This window comes from Symphalangus syndactylus, chromosome 22 (assembly GCF_028878055.3).
Source record: "Symphalangus syndactylus isolate Jambi chromosome 22, NHGRI_mSymSyn1-v2.1_pri, whole genome shotgun sequence".
In the NCBI taxonomy this organism is placed as follows: domain Eukaryota; kingdom Metazoa; phylum Chordata; class Mammalia; order Primates; family Hylobatidae; genus Symphalangus; species Symphalangus syndactylus.
The window spans coordinates 30287445-30301881 of record NC_072444.2 but is presented as its reverse complement, the minus strand read 5'-3'; the positions used below and the strand labels follow the sequence as shown (position 1 = coordinate 30301881).

Sequence of the window (14437 nt, the reverse complement as noted above, 5' to 3'; positions counted from 1 at the left end):
TCATTACTAAGCTTCTGGAGTTCAGTTGAGTGGTCAGGACCCACGGGGCTGGCCTTGTTGGGCAGAATCAAGGATGGGGCCCCGTTAGTGTAGCTGAGCACACCTGGGGGTCTGAGGAGGGTGGGGCCCTTCCCTCAAGAGCAGTCTGGTCTGTGTGTCCAGGAGGCTTTGGTCCCGTTCTATAGCTGTGGGGTACTGTGTGTCAAGGAGCAAATGCACGTGGGCCCTAGAGCAGATTGCTCTTGTTTAAATTTCTTCCCAACTAAGTTGGCCCTGGGTAAGTTACTGACAGCTTCATTTCTCTACTAAAAATACAAAATTGCTGGATGTGGTGGTACATCAGGAGGCTGAGGCACGAGAATCCCTTGAACCCAGGAGGTGAAGGATGTAGGAAGCCAAGATTGCACCACTGCATTCCAACCTAGGCGACAGAATGAGATCCTGTCTTAAAAAGAGAAAAAGAAAAAAGGCCCACTGTGATCTCAACACTGCTCTCCTTCCCAGCTGAGATACTGGCCTCTCCCTCAGGTGCAGATGGACTCTGCAGATACGAAAAACATCCTGAGCCAGACGGCTTGTGTGGATTCACAGCCTGGTTTGGGACTGTATTTGAAGGGCTCCACCTCCCCAGGTCTAAGGGCCATCTCATCGCAGATGGGAGTCTTATCACCACCTGTATGTACCGCAACCTCAGGAAGGGCTATGGGAGCCGGGCCCGGGCAGAGGACCAACAGGCAGAGACCAGCTCTGGAGCAGGCAGGTTTCCCGGGCATCATCTGCTCCACAGCATTTACTTCTCCGGCCTCTCTCTTTAAATGGAGACAAGGTCTTCCTGTATTGCTCAGGGTGGTCTTGAAGCCCTGGGCTCAAGTGATCCTCCCTCTTCAGCCTCCCAAAGCACTGGGATTGCAGGTGTGAGCCACCACGCCCAGCCTCTCGGGCATGTCTTTTTCCACTGCTTCATCACTTGCTACAATCTGAGATGACAAAGGGCCTGGAAGGCTGTTTAAGACCCTCAGTGTGGGCCGGGCGCGGTGGCTCACGCTTGTAATCCCAGCACTTTGGGAGGCCGAGGCAGGCAGATCATGAGGTCAGGAGATCGAGACCACGGTGAAACCCTGTCTCTACTAAAAATACAAAAAAAAAAAGATTAGCCGGGCGTGGTGGCGGGCGCCTGTAGTCCCAGCTACTCCGAGAGGCTGAGGCAGGAGAATGGCGTGAACCCGGGAGGTGGAGCTTGCAGTGAGCCGAGATTGTGCCACTGCACTCCAGCCTGGGCAACAGAGCGAGACTCCATCTCAAAAAAAAAAAAAAAGACCCTCAGTGTGAACCCTGGGCTCCATGCTGCATGTTCCGACATCTGTCCTCAGCCCAAAGGAGTCCCAGAAGACAGCAGCAGAAGGACAAAGGCAATGACTCCAAATGGATAGGAAATACTTTTATTGCAAAAGTACTGAAGGTACCCTAAAACCTTAAGCAGGATTCTGGACATGGAAGCCTACAGAATAGACAAAAATAAATACGTCAACCTGCCTGACCCTCTAGGGTGAACTGGATGTGGACACTGGAGGGAGGGCGTCCTTTATTACATACGCGTCTCTGAAGTCATATAAATATAGAATACCTTATAGTAGGTCAGCATTAAATACCAGTCACTGTGTTTACATAATCTGTTCTGTAGACAAAGTTCTGTACATGTAACACGTGGCCATGCCCAGGCGTCCCATCTGTCCTGGTCAGTGTAAAGACTTCCTTAAGTGGTGGGGACATGACAGCCCAGAACCCACAGCAGAGGGGAACTGGGGAGAGGAGGGGGCCTGACCCTGGATCCCTCAGCTGGTGTCCACAGGCTAGAGGGACCCACTGCTGCAGAGACTGGTGCCTGCTCTTCCCCATACTTGGTCTTCTAAACCCAAAGACGGGGTCCTGATGGTAGAGATCTGGGTAGGTCTGGAGGACAGACACAGGAGAGGGCACAATCCCAAGCCCAGCTCTCCTGCACTGGCTTGCACCACAGCCCTCATCTGAGTGGCCGCCACAGGCCTGGAGTATGGCAGCTGCCAACCACAGCAAAGCCGCAAAAAGACTGAGAAGACAGGAACCCAGAGTTCTCTTCCACAGGGGCAACGCCTCACAGACCAGCCAAGCCCGAGATGCCCTGTGCTGGCAGTCATCACAGTCTGGACAGCATGTCCTTCCTTGGGTGCCCAGCTCAGTGCCTGGAACGGTCAGGGATTAAGGGCGTAGCCAACCTTGTATGGCCAAACCGGCCCCTATGCCCCTGCTGCCAAGGGAGACAAGCTGCCCCACTGAATTCCCAACCGCCTCTGGGTGGGCTCAGCAGCCCCCTAGGAAGTTAAGTGAGAGCTACAGGGCAGGGGAGCTCCCTGAGAGAGTTTGCACAGACCAGGAGGGGCCAAGGGGTAGCCCCAAGGGAGCAGAGGAAGGAGAAGGGCAGGAAAAGGCCCAGGGCACAGGGCAAGCAACAGTGCCAGAGGGTGCCTGGTCACAGGAAGCCCAGCTGCACGTTCCACGCTGCCCACAGGACTCCCAGCCAGGCCCCAGCAGGCATGGACAGTGCTGGGCCCCCATCCTCGGCCTTCCCACCAGCACCTGGTGCACAGCAGGTGCTGGAAGATGACCATGACCCAAGGGAGAAGAGCCACCATGAACTGTACCCACACCAGCCAGGGCGTTCTAGGACAAGACTTCCTAACCCAACAGCAATGACATCCACAGTGTATGGACCGGGCTCTTCAGGAGCATGAGGGAGAGGCCAGGCAGCCCTGTCAGGTGTCCTGGAACATATTAAGGCAACCAGCCATGCCATCTGGCCAGCACAAGGGACTTAAGTGCAATCTGCTAAGTGACAGTGCTAAGGCTGTCTTCCTGCTGAGAACATCTCTACAAGTTAGTTCACTAGAAAAGGCAATAAACATTTGCTTTAATCTTCTTTGACGAGGAGAATGCAGTCTAAACGCCCTCTTCTCTAAAAAGGAGGCAAGGACAAAAACTCAAGCCAAGGCTACTTTGGGTACTTTGAGGGGAAACTGACCATCTCCAAGAGAAAACCAGGGGCTGCCAAGCTGCGGCATTCACCCGGGAGCTCCTGCAGAAAGCTTTGGCAATGGGACTTTTTAGACTTGAAAAATCAAAGCTGACCCTGTAGAGCTCCTTCTTCCCACTTCTTCTTCTAAGGTCAAACTGCAAGCATTTTCAACTTTGGAACCAACCACCAAGGCCACCTCCTGCCCAGGACTTCCTTTAGAAGCAGTGAGACTCCTCATGCGCAGGCCCAGCAAGGGCTCGGGGCACCCACAACTGTCTGCTTGGCTGGGTGTCAATGACCACCTCCCAGGGCCTCCTGGGAAGGAGCTGTGACCTGGCGTTGAAACCTCCTCTGGGCTTCTGTCCCAGGCTGGTGAAGGAGAGGGTGAGAGGTGAGGACACAAGAGCCAGTCAGGGGGCAGGAGCGGAGGGCTATGGCTGAGGCCCAGATCTGATAGGGCCACATCCTCTTCACCCTCCAAGCCCACACCCCTGCTCATGTCCCACTGTTCTGGGTGCAGCCTCTGGAGGCCTGCCCTCTGGTGTTTTGATGTAAGCCCCCGGCAGGGGCCAGGAGCTAGGGAGGCAGGCTCCCCACACCTCTGGACATGGAATTTGGGACCCCACTTCAGCCTGTCTGCCTGGTCCGCTGCTCCAGGTTCAGGCCATCCTCAGCCTCACGGGAGGACCCCTTCTCCCTTCACGCGTCCCTCCCAAGTCGTCGTCCTCTCCCAAAGTGGGAGCAAGTAGGTGCAGATGACAGCGGCAGGAGGGGTGTGTGCCGCGTGGGTGAGCTGTGATCTGCAGGGTGGGGGTGACCTCCAAGACCCAGAAACGTGCCGGCGGGAAAGTGGCTCTTCCTCAACTGCGGGGAGGGCGTTCCCGACGGCCTCTGATTCAGATTCTCAAGGCACAGAAACCTTCCAGGTAATGGATCCTGGGCTGGCTCCACCACTCAAGAGCCTGTGCTCCTCCTGGGAGCCCAACCTGTCCTTGTGCACAAAGGAGTGGGGCACTGCCCCGCAGAGGTGCCAGTTACCTGCACCAAGGCCCGTGCCGGGCCAGACCGGGGCTAGTGCAGCTCATCAGGGTCCCGCAGCGGCCGGGGTCGGCCCAGGTCCATGTCATTGCTGCCACTGTCCAACTCAAAGCCACGCCCACCCGAGAAGGTCTGGGGCATAAACTGGCGGAAGATGCTGACACTGCCATGCCAGAAGGTGGGTTCTGGGAGCCGCCCCACCACGCTCCACGCGCGAGTCTCTGGGTCATAGGCCTCTACCACGTCCGAGAGTTCAAATGTATTGTCGTATCCCCCAGAGACGTATAGCTTTCCCCCAAGGACAGCCAGGCTGCCCCCCACGTGTACCTGTGGGCCAAAGGGATGAGTGAGTGGAGGTCAGAGGGTAGGGCAGGGCCCCACCTGGGGAACCACTGGAGACAAGACACGTGCTGTCAGCACCCCAGATGGGTGGCCTTGGCTCTCCCAGCAATCAGCAGAGAGGCCAACCCCTTTCCAACACCCTGCCTAGGAGAGCAGGCCTCCCCGGGGGCAGCTGGGCCTCCCCTATGGTGATGAGGGTGCCCGCTGCAGCGCCAGGCCTCCCTGTGTGCAGGTAATCTCTGCAGTGGCCCTCTGGGCTGAGGAGTGCTGTTCTCCCCATGTTACAGATGGGAAAACTGAGGCTTGCATGGCTGACGGTGGCAGAGCTGGGCTCTGAACCGCGAGGCTGGATGATTCCTTCCATCTTTCCCAAATTCGCTATGACTATGTGCAGCTTACTGTGGGGAAAATAGAAAGCTGGGTCTCTTAAATGCAAGGACATTAAGCTGTGATGTAAGCTGTGAAGCTGGATGTCACGGAGCGTAGGTTTGGAAATGTTAACAGACAGACAGGAAACAAGGCTGTAAGCAATATGATGTGTACCTCAGACTAACACTGCTCACATGGCCAAATGGCACTGAAGCCTCCCTGTCCTATCACACTGTTAGGCTGGGCACCCCTCTTCTCAACAAGCCCAGAGAGAAGGGGTGGACCCTGGTTGTCCTATTCAGAACACACAGCAAGTGCTTAACAGAAGTATTCCCACAGTGGGCTGGGCATGGTGGCTCACGCCTGTAATCCCAGCACTTTGGGAGGCTGAGCCAGGCGGATTACAAGGTCAGGAGATCCAGACCATCCTGGCTAACACAGTGAAATCCCGTTTCTACTAAAAATACAAAAACAAAATTAGCTGGGCATGGTGATGGGCGCCTGTAGTCCCAGCTACTCGGGAGGTTGAGGCGGGAGAATGGTGTGAACGTGGGAGATGGAGCTTGCAGTGGGCCGAGATCGTGCCACTGCACTCCAGCCTGGGCGACAGAGCGAGACTCCATCTTAAAAAAAGTATTCCCACACCGAGTTCCTCAGGAACCAGCTGGGCGTGGTGGTTCACGCTTATAATCCCAGCACTTTGGGAGACTGAGACAGGAGGGTCACTTGAGGCCAGGAGTTTGAGACCAGCCTGGGTAACACAGCAAGACCCTATCTCTACAAAAATTTTAAAAATATTCTTTTGTATCTACATATGAGAAAAAAAATTACCGGGTGTGGTGGCACACGCCTGTAGTCTCAGCTATTCAGGAAGGTGCGGCGGGAGGACTGCGAGTCCAGGAGGTGGAGGCTGCAGTGGGCCATAACTGCACCACTGCACTCCAGCCTGGGTGACAGAGCAAGACCCTGTCTCAAAAATAAAAACGGTAGGTCACAGACCTCATGCTGACTCTGCTCCGGCCACACTGGCTGCTGGTGTACCCAAGAACATGCCAGGGTGCCCTGCTGCAGGGCCTCTGTACCTGCTGTCCCTCTCTGGAACAGGTGTCCCCAGATGACTGTATGCCTTGCTCCCTCACTCCCTTTTGCTCTCTGGCTCACAGCAGATACTCAATAAATACTGCTCAAATGTGTGCTAAGCTGTGTAATCCTGAGATATTACTTAATGTCTGTGTCTCAGTGAGCCTCAAGTGCAAAATAAGGGTAAGAGCAGCCTTCTATTAATTGAGATGAGACCCACCCATCATGGCTGTGGATCCCAAACACTCATCACGATGACACTTGGGTTGCAAAATCAGGACCAGCCTGTGCTTCCAATGCTGGCCCACCTGAAAATTTACCTGATTCATGGATGGGATCTTGTCCCATTCGTTCCTCGTCGGGTTGTACACGTCCACCTCGGCGGAGTCATCCCTGTGGAGGGGGCAGCAGGAGGACAACTGCTCAGAGCGAGGAGGAAGTGCCCTCAGGGGTGCAGGGCTGGAGCGGAGTCCTCCCCTGGGTCACTGACTCTTCCAGTGACCTGGATCTTTCTGATGCCATCCAGCAGCACCCCTGCCAGGTAGGCTCCATCCCCAGCTCTTAGGAGCCAATTTCAGCCCCCTGTGCCCACTCAGCCAGGGCTCCAGGGTCAGAACCCTCACTCCCAAACCTGAAGATCAGGCTTTTGAGTACTTGAAGCCCATTCAGTGCCTCCCCATCACCCAGTACCAAGGTGGCTGTCCCCCACCCCCCAAGCCTATAGTAGCTCCCTTCAGATCTTAAAAAAGGCTCCTTGCTCCACTGTGCATCCCCACAGGCCCTGGAACACTCCTTGCCACTGTCCCCAGTATCACTGTGAGCCCCCAACCCTGTCCTGTTCACTACTATGTTGAAGTGCCCCTCACTTTGGGATCAAGACTCTTCAACTTTATCTGACACCCTTTATAACCCCACAGTAAAAGGCTCAAAGGCACAGCCTTGAAAAGCAAAGATCAGGCCACGCACTGTGGCTCACGCCTGTAATGCAGCACTTTGGGAGGCTGAGGCTGGTGGAGTGCCTGAGGTCAGGAGTTCGAGACCAGTCTGGTCAACATGGTGAAACCCCGTCTCTACTGAAAATACAAAAATTAGCCAGGTGTGGTGGCATGTGCCTGTAATACCAGCTGCTCGGGAGGCTGAGGTAGGAAAATTGCTTGAACCCGGGTGGCTGAGGCAGGAGAATCGCTTGAACCCGGGAGGCGGAGATTACAGTGAGCCAAGAATGTACTATTGCACTCCAGCCTGGGCGACATAGTGAGTGAGACTTCATCTCAAAAACAAAAAAAAAGAAACACAAAGATACTACAAGACAAACAACAGTAGTTGTGAACCTGACACTGCAGCACAAAACCAGCCACAGACAATGCATAGACACGAGCCTGGCTGTGTGCCAAGAAAACCTTATCCATGGACAGACATTTACATCTCGTCTAACTTGAAATGTTATTCTTGTCTTGATTTTTTGCCCCCAATCACTTCAAAATGTCAAAGTCACCCTCAGTTTGTGGGCCCTATGGTGGTGGTGGTGATGATGATGATGACTAAACACTGGAACCTGCTAGGCTGCCCTCTCTTTCCCCAGCAGAGACTTGCAAACCACAGCCCAGAGGTTGGACAGAGCTTGCCGGCATTCCCAGAGGAGACTACTGCACCCCAGCCAAGGAGCCATCTTGTACCAGAACCAAGGGGAGGGAGGCCCAGGTCATTTGTGGGTCACATGGACAACGACTGAGGCTGTGGCCTCCCTGAGAATGGCACGTCCTAGGCACAAGCTGCCCAAAGACAGGTGGTGTTCTGGGCAGAGGGTTATGTGGCTCTGGAAGAGCCAAAGTGCACAGACAAGGTGACACTGGGACAAATACCCCAGGGGGACCAGCCCCAAGCAGGGCCCCTGCATGCCTAGCCTTCTCTTACGGGCTCAAGCAGCTTCCACTCAGGCTGAGCCTGGGCATCCCTCCTCTGTCCTCTGGCACAGGTCACACTGGTAAGATGAACGGATGCAGCCTTTCCAGAGTGCTGCCTCCTCCCACACGTGCAAGTGGCTTCGGAAGCCCCTGTAAAGGCGAGCAGTGGGTGGGGGTGGGGGCAGACCCTTGTGCTTCCCTATGGGAAGGTAAACCCAGCAGGCAGACCTCCCTAGGGCACATCTTCACATCTTGCTCTAGGACAGACGGGGGAGGGGAGGAGGACTCTCAAAGGCACTGGGCCTGGAACCGCTGCCTAGGGGCCGAAAGGAAGGTTCTGGCGCTCTGATAAGTTGTATTTATAGCCATCTCCACCCCCTCTTTGAAGACACCTTCACAACTTGGGAGAGGGAGAGCTGGGCAAAGGGTCAGATGATGTTTTATAATGGGACCAGAGCTGGCTGAGATTCCAGGGCTTTCTCAGAACAAGACCGTTGGTTCTGGGCACGTGATGGTGCCCAGCTACTTGCATGACAAGCAACGCCACCCCTGTTCTTCTTGGTGCTCACTCCAAAAGCCTGGTGAGGAGCCTCCTGTCTGGGGGGACGGTGGGGCAGACGCCAAGGCCAGGGCAGCTCTGGCACTGCGAGGTAGGGGGCCGAGGAGCAGGGAGCTCACATCCCCCAAGATCCCCGTTCAAAGCCCCAGAACGAAAGGGCACAGTGGACACTGTCATTCAGTTCCTCCCCTTCCCTCCTGGACTCAGAGCTTCAGGCGGGCTCTAGGCTGGGAGGGAGCAGCAGGATATGTGAACAAGCAGTGGAATACAGCAGGCAGGGGCTGCCCCGTGCCATCATTGATGCCCAGCAACCAGCTGGAGGCAGCATTTGGCTGTAACCAGACAGGTCATCAAGGCCAGCAGACACACGATGACCCTCAGGCTGCCTGTCTCTGCTCCATGCTGCCCAGCTTACAGCCTGCTCTTGCTGGAAGAGCCCAACTCCACCACCTGTGAAATCACTTAAGAAAGCCTGGCATTTTCCTTAAACCCAAAGGAATGGAACAAGCACTCTGGGCTCCAAAAGACCCGGCCTGGCTGGGTGTGGGGGCTCACGCCTACAATCCCAGCACTCTGGGAGGCCGGAAATGTGGGACGATTGTTTGAGGCTAGGAATTTGAGACCAGCCGGGGCAATACGGCGAGACCCTGTCTCTACAAAAAGTTAAAAAATGAGCCAGGTGTGGTGGCGCATGACTGTGGTCCCAGCTACCTGGGAGGCTGAGGTGGGAGGACTGCTTGAGCCCAGGAGGTTGAGGCTGCCGTGGGCCATGACTGCACCACTGCACTCCAGCCTGGGCAACACAGTGAGACTCTGTCTCAAAAAAAAAAAAAAAAAAAAAAATTGTTTAATTTCCAAGAAAAAAAAAAAGCCCAGGCGCAGTGGCTCATTCCTATAATCCCAGCACTCTGGGAGGCTGAGGCAGCTGGATCACATGAGGTCAGGAGTTCGAGACCAGCCTGACCAACATGGAGAAACCCTGTCTCTACTAAAAATACAAAAATCAGCCAGGCATGGTGGCGCATGCTTGTAACCCCAGCTACTTGGCAGGCTGAGACAGGGGAATGACTTGACCTCGGGAGGCAGAGGTTGCAGTGAGCCAAGATCATGCCACTGTACTCCAGCTTGGGCAACAAAAGCGAAACTCCTGTCTAAAAAAAAAAAAAACAGGCTGGGTGTGGTGGCTCACGCCTGTAATCCCAGCACTTTGGGAGGCCAAGGCGGACCGATCACAAGGTCAGGAGATTGAGACTATCCTGGCTAACATGGTGAAACCCCGTCTCTACTAAAAATACAAAAAAAATTAGCCAGGCATGGTGGCGGGAGCCTGTAGTCCCAGCTACTCTGGAGGCTGAGGCAGGAGAATGGCAAGAACCCGGGAGGCGGAGCTTGCAGTATGCTGAGATTAAGCCACAGCACTCCAGCCTGGGCGACAAAGCGAGACTCCGTCTCAAAAACAAAACAAAACAAAAACAAAAACAAAAACAAAGAGACAGACCCAGCCTCCGACCCCAGCTAGGCCTCAGTTTCTCTTCTGTGGAAAAGGGAGAACAGCCATGATGTGCTTAGGACAGGGCCTGGTAAGAGACACCAAACACACAGTGGGGCTCGGCACCTGGAACTCACCTGACAAAGTACATGAGTCCATTTAGAGTCACAGTCTTGGGGGCGAAGGACCAGGGTGGGAGCTGGCCGCAGTCCACCAGCGACCACAAGTCGGTGTCCGGGTCGTAGCACTGCATCACCATGGTCTCCTTGCCGGCCAGGGAGCCGATGGCATAGAGCCGGCCGCGGCAGGCAGTGGTGGAGCAGTTGTCCATGGGGTAGGTCATGGGCTGCAGGGCCTCCCAGGAGTCGGTGGTGTGGTCATAGCGCTCGGTGCTGTCGGCGGCCACCACGTACAGCAGTCCGTCCAGCACAGAGGAGCTGTGGTACTCGCGGGCCTTCAGCATGGGCGCCACCTCCGCCCACTCGTTCACACTCGAGTTGTACCTCCACACGCAGTCGTAGAGCCGGGAGCCATCGGACCCACCTGCCAGGATGCATGACAGGCAAATGATCAGCCCACTCGAGGTGAGTCACCCACCTGCACCCTCCCGAACTTCCGCGAGGGCCTCTCCCTTGGGAGGAATTAACATCACTGGGCTTCACCCCAGACGCACATCCTCTCCCCAAAGCCCAGGCCACATGCTGTGGCTAAGGCAAAGCACACGCTGACCACTGCCCAGCAAGATGACTGCTGCCAAGCCTCTACCAAACAAAGGTCCTGAGTGCAATGCTGAAGAATCCAGCAGCCTCCTCTGGACACCGCCCCCCAGCCATGCATACACCTCAGCAGACCAGAGCCCCGGGCCTTGGGACAGTTCTCCTGGGGAGCCACAGAGCTTGTCGGTAGGGCGCACAGGGACTTGCTCACTAACTCCTAGGCTTTCTGGGCACCCTCCAAGCAAGGTTCTGCCAGGACAAGATGAGCGGAAACCCACTTCCTGCTGTAAGCAAGAGGCCTAACGCTACACTGCGAGGCCACTTCTTGATTCTGATGCAGGTTACAAAGCTGTGTTTGGTTTAGAAAAATCCATGAAGCTATGTAAGTATAACATATATTCTTCTGCCTGTATTATTATTATTATTATTATTATTTTTGAGACAGAGTCTTGCTCTGTCACCCAGGCTGGAGTGCAATGGCATGATCTCAGCTTACTGCAACCTCCACCTCCTGGGCTCAAGCAATCCTCCCACCTCAGCCTCCCGAGTGGCTGGGACAACAGGCACACACGGCCACACCCGGCTAATTTTTATATTTTTTGTACAGATGGGGTTTCGCCATGTTGTCCAGGCTGATCTCGAACTCCTGAGCTGAAGAGATCCACCCACCTTGATATCCCAAAGTGCTGGGATTACAAAGAGCCACTGCGCCCGGCCCTGTATTTTTAATTTCAATAAAAAGCTAAGAATAAAAAGTGGTACTGGCTGTAATCATAAAATACACCGAGTCTATTAGAAACCCCAGGACATGAAGGGACCCCAAGCATCCTGGGGGCTGTACCCCTTGGCCTCCAGGCTGGCGCCACAGGACACAGCAGACAAGACATTCTGTTTCACAGCCCTGAGCGCTAAAGGGAGAAGAGCAAGCTCTTGTTCTTAGCAAGAGAGCTCTGTCGGCCTCCTCCCTTCCATGGAGCTGTGTGAAAGGCAGCTGAAAGGAATGAACCAGCCACCTGCCTAAACCCAAGGGATTAACTGCTTTGCTGGGACATTTATGGAAGGGTGTGCAGAAAGCTGGGGCCAGTCTGGCCAGTTCTGGGAAGAAATTCTCTGCTCAAAGCCACCGGTCAGACTTTCAGAAGAGGGGAGGGACACAGTCCCCAATCAACTTGGGGACAACCTTGGATTGGAAAGAGGCACAGATTCTGGCAGAATCCAGCAGAGGCTGGACTCAGAGCAGCAGGCTAAGGAAGCTGTGGCAACAAAATCCAGCAACTGTCGCACCTGACACCTCAGAGCCCCACTGGAACTCGGAGCACGTCCCAGAGTGGGCTCTCTCACGAACATGCGAGGCTGGGCACAGCAGCTGTGACATCCCAGTCCCCACCTCCTTGCCTGATAACCGCCTCACATGCCTGCCTGGTGGGTTCTTTCCTTATATAGCAGTCACAGAGACCGCCCTTCCTCACCCCGGCAAAGGAGGTAGCCACGTGTTTGAACTGGGATTTATCTTTAATAAAAACCGTAGAAGCCCAAACTCAGGCGGACTGGGACCCGCCTACCATGACTCGGCAGTGTTTTGGGGTTTGGGCCAAGTAACTGGAAGAAAACCTCTTAACATGTGACCATGTTTACAGTCTCTGGGGAGTTCAGCCTAAACACCATGTGACCAGAGCACAGCGCCTAGGTGCAAGCCCAAGGGAACCTTGTCACCGGATGACAAAGAGTGAGTCAGGGGGCCCGGTGTGGCTCAGGAGGGAGGGAGAAATTCCCCGGCTTGTGGGGAACAGATGCCTCACCGGGCGTCAGCCTCCTGCCCGTCCCTGGATTCCTTAAGGAGAAAAAGAAAGCACCCATTGTGCGGGGTGAATGCCCCAGTATCTTCCAAGCAAGTGGGGAGGCACCTCCGGGGCACGGAGTTGGCTCAGCCTGGCAGTCCCGGCCGCACGGGGCACAGAGACCCACAAGCAGCTACTTGTCCCGGCTCACACAAGGGGCCCTTCTTCAAGGTTGAAAGTATCGCCCAGAGAAATGCAGTCACCAGAGCCCCAGCTTGGACTCAGGTGCGGCCCTAGGATTCCAGGCTCTGTGCGTTTCCCCCCGCGAGTAGCTGGGATCCCGTATCGGCGAGGCTCAACCCCAAAGAGCCTGCCCAGCCCCTGGCCCACTCACCCGTCACGTAGATGTCATTGCCCAGCGCCACGATGCTGTAGCCTCCGCCCAGGTGGTCTGGGAACTCGGCCAGATAGCGCCACTGGCCCGTCTGCGGGTTGTAGCAGTCGACAGTGACCAGCTCGTCACAGTCCTGGTCGCAGCCGCCCACGAGCACGAGGATCTCGGCGAGACCGGTGGACGGGCGAGGACGCATTCGGGGGCAGGGCCCGCGGTCGTGGCGGTCGTAGCGCGCCGCCTGGAAGTCGCGCGCCTCGCGCAGCAGGCGCAGGCAGGGTGGGCAGCGCGCCACCAGCGGCTCGGCCTCGACGTGTGCCAACAGGTAGAAGCGGCGCACGAAGGGCAGGCGCACGGCCTCCAGCAGCTGCGGCCAGTGCGCGGCGCGGCGCGGCGGGTCAGCGCGGACCCAGCGCAGCGCCAGCTGGTAGGCGGCCTCCTCCTTGGGCACACACAGCCCGTCGTCCCGCAGGTAGCGCAGCAGGCGCGCCAGTGGCAGCCGCTCCAGCTGCTCGGCGCCCAGCTCGCCCACGTGGCGCAGGATGAAGCGCTGCGCCGCGCTCGCCAGCCCCGAGCAGCTAAAGGCCTCGGCGAAGTCCTGCATGTCCAGGCAGTTGGCCAGGTCGAGCTGCTGCTGCAGGAAGGCGCCGCACGCCTCCTTCACGGCCGGGAACTGCAGCAGGTCGGCGGCGCGCAGCAGCGGCTCGGCGTTGTCGCCGCTTACCGCCACGCGGCCCGTGTAGCTGAAGTCCAGCAGCAGCTGCAGCATGTCCGGAGGCACTCCGTGCAGGCGCACCCGCTCGGCGCGGCTCTCGCGCAACTGCCCTGCGAACATGGCGCGGAAGTAGGGGCTGGCGGCGGCCAGCACCGCGCGGTGCGCCGGGAAGTCGCGCCCGCCCGCCGCCTCCAGGGTCACGTCCAGGAACTTGCGCTCGGCGCGGAGCTGGCTCAGGCCGCGCAGCAGGCTCAGGGCATGCGCGGGGTCCGAGAAGGGCAGCACGGCCAGGGGCGCCGGTCGCTCCATGGCGCCTTCGCTAGGTTGTCGAGGACGCCGCGGCCGGGGCCTGCGGAGAGACGCGGTGCGCCAGGCACCGCTGCTATAAATAGGGCGGGGCGCCGCGGCTCTCCAGGGGCGGGATGGGCGGGGAGACGTCTGCACCGCCCCCTTAACCCCTCTGTGCCCGGCGCCGCCACCCCCCGCGAGCGCGGGCTCGCGTGTTCCCCGCGCGGCGCCCGCCCCCGGCTCCGCAGGCTGAGTCACCGCCGTCCGCGGCCCACTCCCTCCCTCCGCCCTTCTGCGTCTCCCCGCTGACGCCCGGGCCGGGGACAGCAAGTGACAAGTGCCAGCTCCGAGGGCGGCCTCGCCGCGCGCCGGGACCTGGGGCCTCCCGGGGTTGCCCACGACCCACCCGGCCCGGCTTCTGAGTCCAACCCAGGAGAGGCGAGCTCGGCCCTGAAACCAAAGCCACCCCTCCTTTCACGCCAGACTTCCCAAGGGCGCCGGCCCAGGTCCCCGGGCGGCTGGGTACAATGGCTTTTTGTTTTGCTTTTGAGTTCCACTAGTTTCAAGGGTTGCTAGTTAACCCCATCACGGGACACACTCAAAGGATAGGCTTTTTACCATTCTGGACCAAAGCAAGAACGCGTATAAAGTTTTTCGGTGACTTTTTTCTTGGCGCATTTATAAGCTACCCGGGGCCGAATTCCAGGAGTCGGCCCCGC

At 57.1% G+C, this 14437-nt stretch overlaps 1 protein-coding gene across 2 annotated transcripts; it reads right to left on the bottom strand.

Annotated features, from left to right (window-relative positions):
* Nucleotides 1-1423: 1423 nt before the first annotated feature.
* Nucleotides 1424-14107, bottom strand: KLHL21 (kelch like family member 21). Of its 2 annotated transcripts, XM_055261231.2 has the most exons (4): nt 12719-14107; nt 9968-10373; nt 6199-6271; nt 1424-4414 (listed from the first exon to the last, which is right to left on the bottom strand). In XM_055261231.2, exons 1-4 carry the CDS (start codon nt 13737-13739, stop codon nt 4121-4123), a joined length of 1794 nt encoding a protein of 597 aa, XP_055117206.1. In that variant the 5' UTR covers nt 13740-14107; the 3' UTR covers nt 1424-4120. The 2 variants fall into 2 exon arrangements, with proteins under 2 accessions (XP_055117206.1, XP_055117205.1); XM_055261230.2 differs by lacking the exon at nt 6199-6271 and having other exon boundaries at nt 12719-13816.
* Between the last annotated feature and the right edge of the window lie 330 nt (nt 14108-14437).